The following is a 1,874-nucleotide window of genomic DNA, read 5'->3' on the forward strand; positions in this document are numbered from 1 at the left end:
GCCTGGTCATGCCCAAATCATGGGTCCGCCTCTAAGAGTGATATATGTTTGCTCTTGCCTTGCTAATTATAGATTGTGTATAACTAGTTCTTTGTTTTTCTATCCATGCAGAAACCTTGTCTTCTTCTATGGTGGACGCACAAGGATTTGAGTATGTGTACAAAATGAGAAGAAGTACCTTCAATTACGTCTGCTGCTTGGTGAAGATCCCACTTTTTGAAGATATGATGGCAAAAAATCACACCTTTGCTGACTGGAAAGTGTTGTCTTTACAAGATGTTGTGGCTATTGCTCTGAGAATGCTGAACTCTGGTGAGCCATCTGAGACTGTAGGATCCTCTCTTGGTGTGAATGAGTCAACTGTCTCTCTGGTAACTCGGATGTTTGTTGAGGCTATGTGCCAGCGAGCAATGCACCACTTGGGCTGGCCAGGCTCTGCCAAAATGGAGAAGATCAAACGCAAGTTCGACAAGATCCATGGCCTGCCAAACTGCTGCGGTGTTGTACATACAACTCATATCACGTTTGGATCACAAGACCGTGGCCATGAGGATAACGGCAACATCCTACTGCAAGCCATTGTTGATCCAGATATGAGGCTCACAAACATTTGGTGGAACCTATCAGGTAGCATGAACCAGTTGATCATTTTGCAGGACTCCAGTCTCTTCAAGTCCTGCGAGAGGGGTACTGGGTTGAATGGTAGCAAGCTGAAGGTATCATCTCGTGGTGGATTAGAAGTCGGCGAGTACATCATTGGTGATGCAGGACATCCTCTTCGACCTTGGCTCCTCACACCTTACCGGATAGAGAATGACCGCTCACTCTCAGACTCCAAAGTGGAATTTAACAGGAGACACTCTGCAGCTACAGTCGTTGCGCTGAGGGCGTTGGCAGGTTTTAAAGACACATGGAAGTGCCTACAGGGAGAAGGTTGGCATCCAAGTAATAAACATGAAATGTTCTCGACAATCAAAACGTGCTGGATGTTGCATAACATAGTGATAGATATGGATGAGGAGGAAGAGGAGGAGGAGCATGCAGGCATGCCGAGCGATCAGGAGTACAGCAAGCAAGTGCGGCAGGTAGCAGACGAGGACGCCGTCGGGGTGAGGGATGCACTGTCCCAGCACATAATCGAATCTAGAGGTAAAATAACGCAACTTTTAATGTATTTTTTCAGATTAGTGTTTTATCTATTCGCTATATTTGTTTCATCAATACCCTATTGGTTCCATCGATCTTAATTTGCTCTGCTTGGTCAGTCCTCACAGTGGCCGCAGAGGAGGAACAAGAAGCAGCAGCAGTTGCATCTAGTTCAGGAGATGGAAACAAGGAACAGGAAGAGCACCGACAACGAAAAGCAAATCGAGGAAAGGAGAAAGTGGATGATAGCTAGCTATGGAGGTCAGAAGACGCCCCCCCTCCACTTAGTGATTTTGGTATATATTGTTTCTCTGATATTAACAGTTCTTCAAGTCGCAGTTCTCTTCCTAATTCCTTCTTCTGCTATGACACTGCTTAATTCATGTCAGTGGGAACCATTATATCCTTTGGTGATACATTAAACTACTTGGAAAGAAACTAACTCCATGAATACTTGCATCTATTAGCAACATCTGGCAACTATATATTTTCTTCCTGTATTGGCTATATAATGCTTTGATTGTCCATTCGCTCAATAACACTGCATGATCTGGACAATCAAGCTAGCAGATTTATAGTACTAGTATATATACTTTGACAATGGGAAACCTTGATATTAGAAACTCCACATGAAGTGTCGGTCATGTCTCTCATGTACTTATAAACTTATGTGAGCAGGTGGAAGGTGACGAGGGAGGTCCAATCCAGCCACACCAAGAGTTCAGCTT

The 1,874-nt window shown here is 44.3% G+C and overlaps 1 protein-coding gene across 1 annotated transcript; it reads left to right on the forward strand.

Annotated features, from left to right (window-relative positions):
* The first annotated feature begins 115 nt into the window (after positions 1-115).
* LOC119344588 (protein ALP1-like) lies at positions 116-1,781 on the forward strand. Its single transcript, XM_037614981.1, has 2 exons — positions 116-1,149; positions 1,266-1,781. The coding sequence occupies exons 1-2, from the start codon at positions 129-131 to the stop codon at positions 1,397-1,399; spliced, it is 1,155 nt and encodes a 384-aa protein (XP_037470878.1). The 5' UTR covers positions 116-128; the 3' UTR covers positions 1,400-1,781.
* The last annotated feature ends 93 nt before the right edge of the window (positions 1,782-1,874 follow it).

Source organism: Triticum dicoccoides, unplaced genomic scaffold (assembly GCF_002162155.2).
Source record: "Triticum dicoccoides isolate Atlit2015 ecotype Zavitan unplaced genomic scaffold, WEW_v2.0 scaffold17470, whole genome shotgun sequence".
NCBI lineage: Eukaryota > Viridiplantae > Streptophyta > Magnoliopsida > Poales > Poaceae > Triticum > Triticum dicoccoides.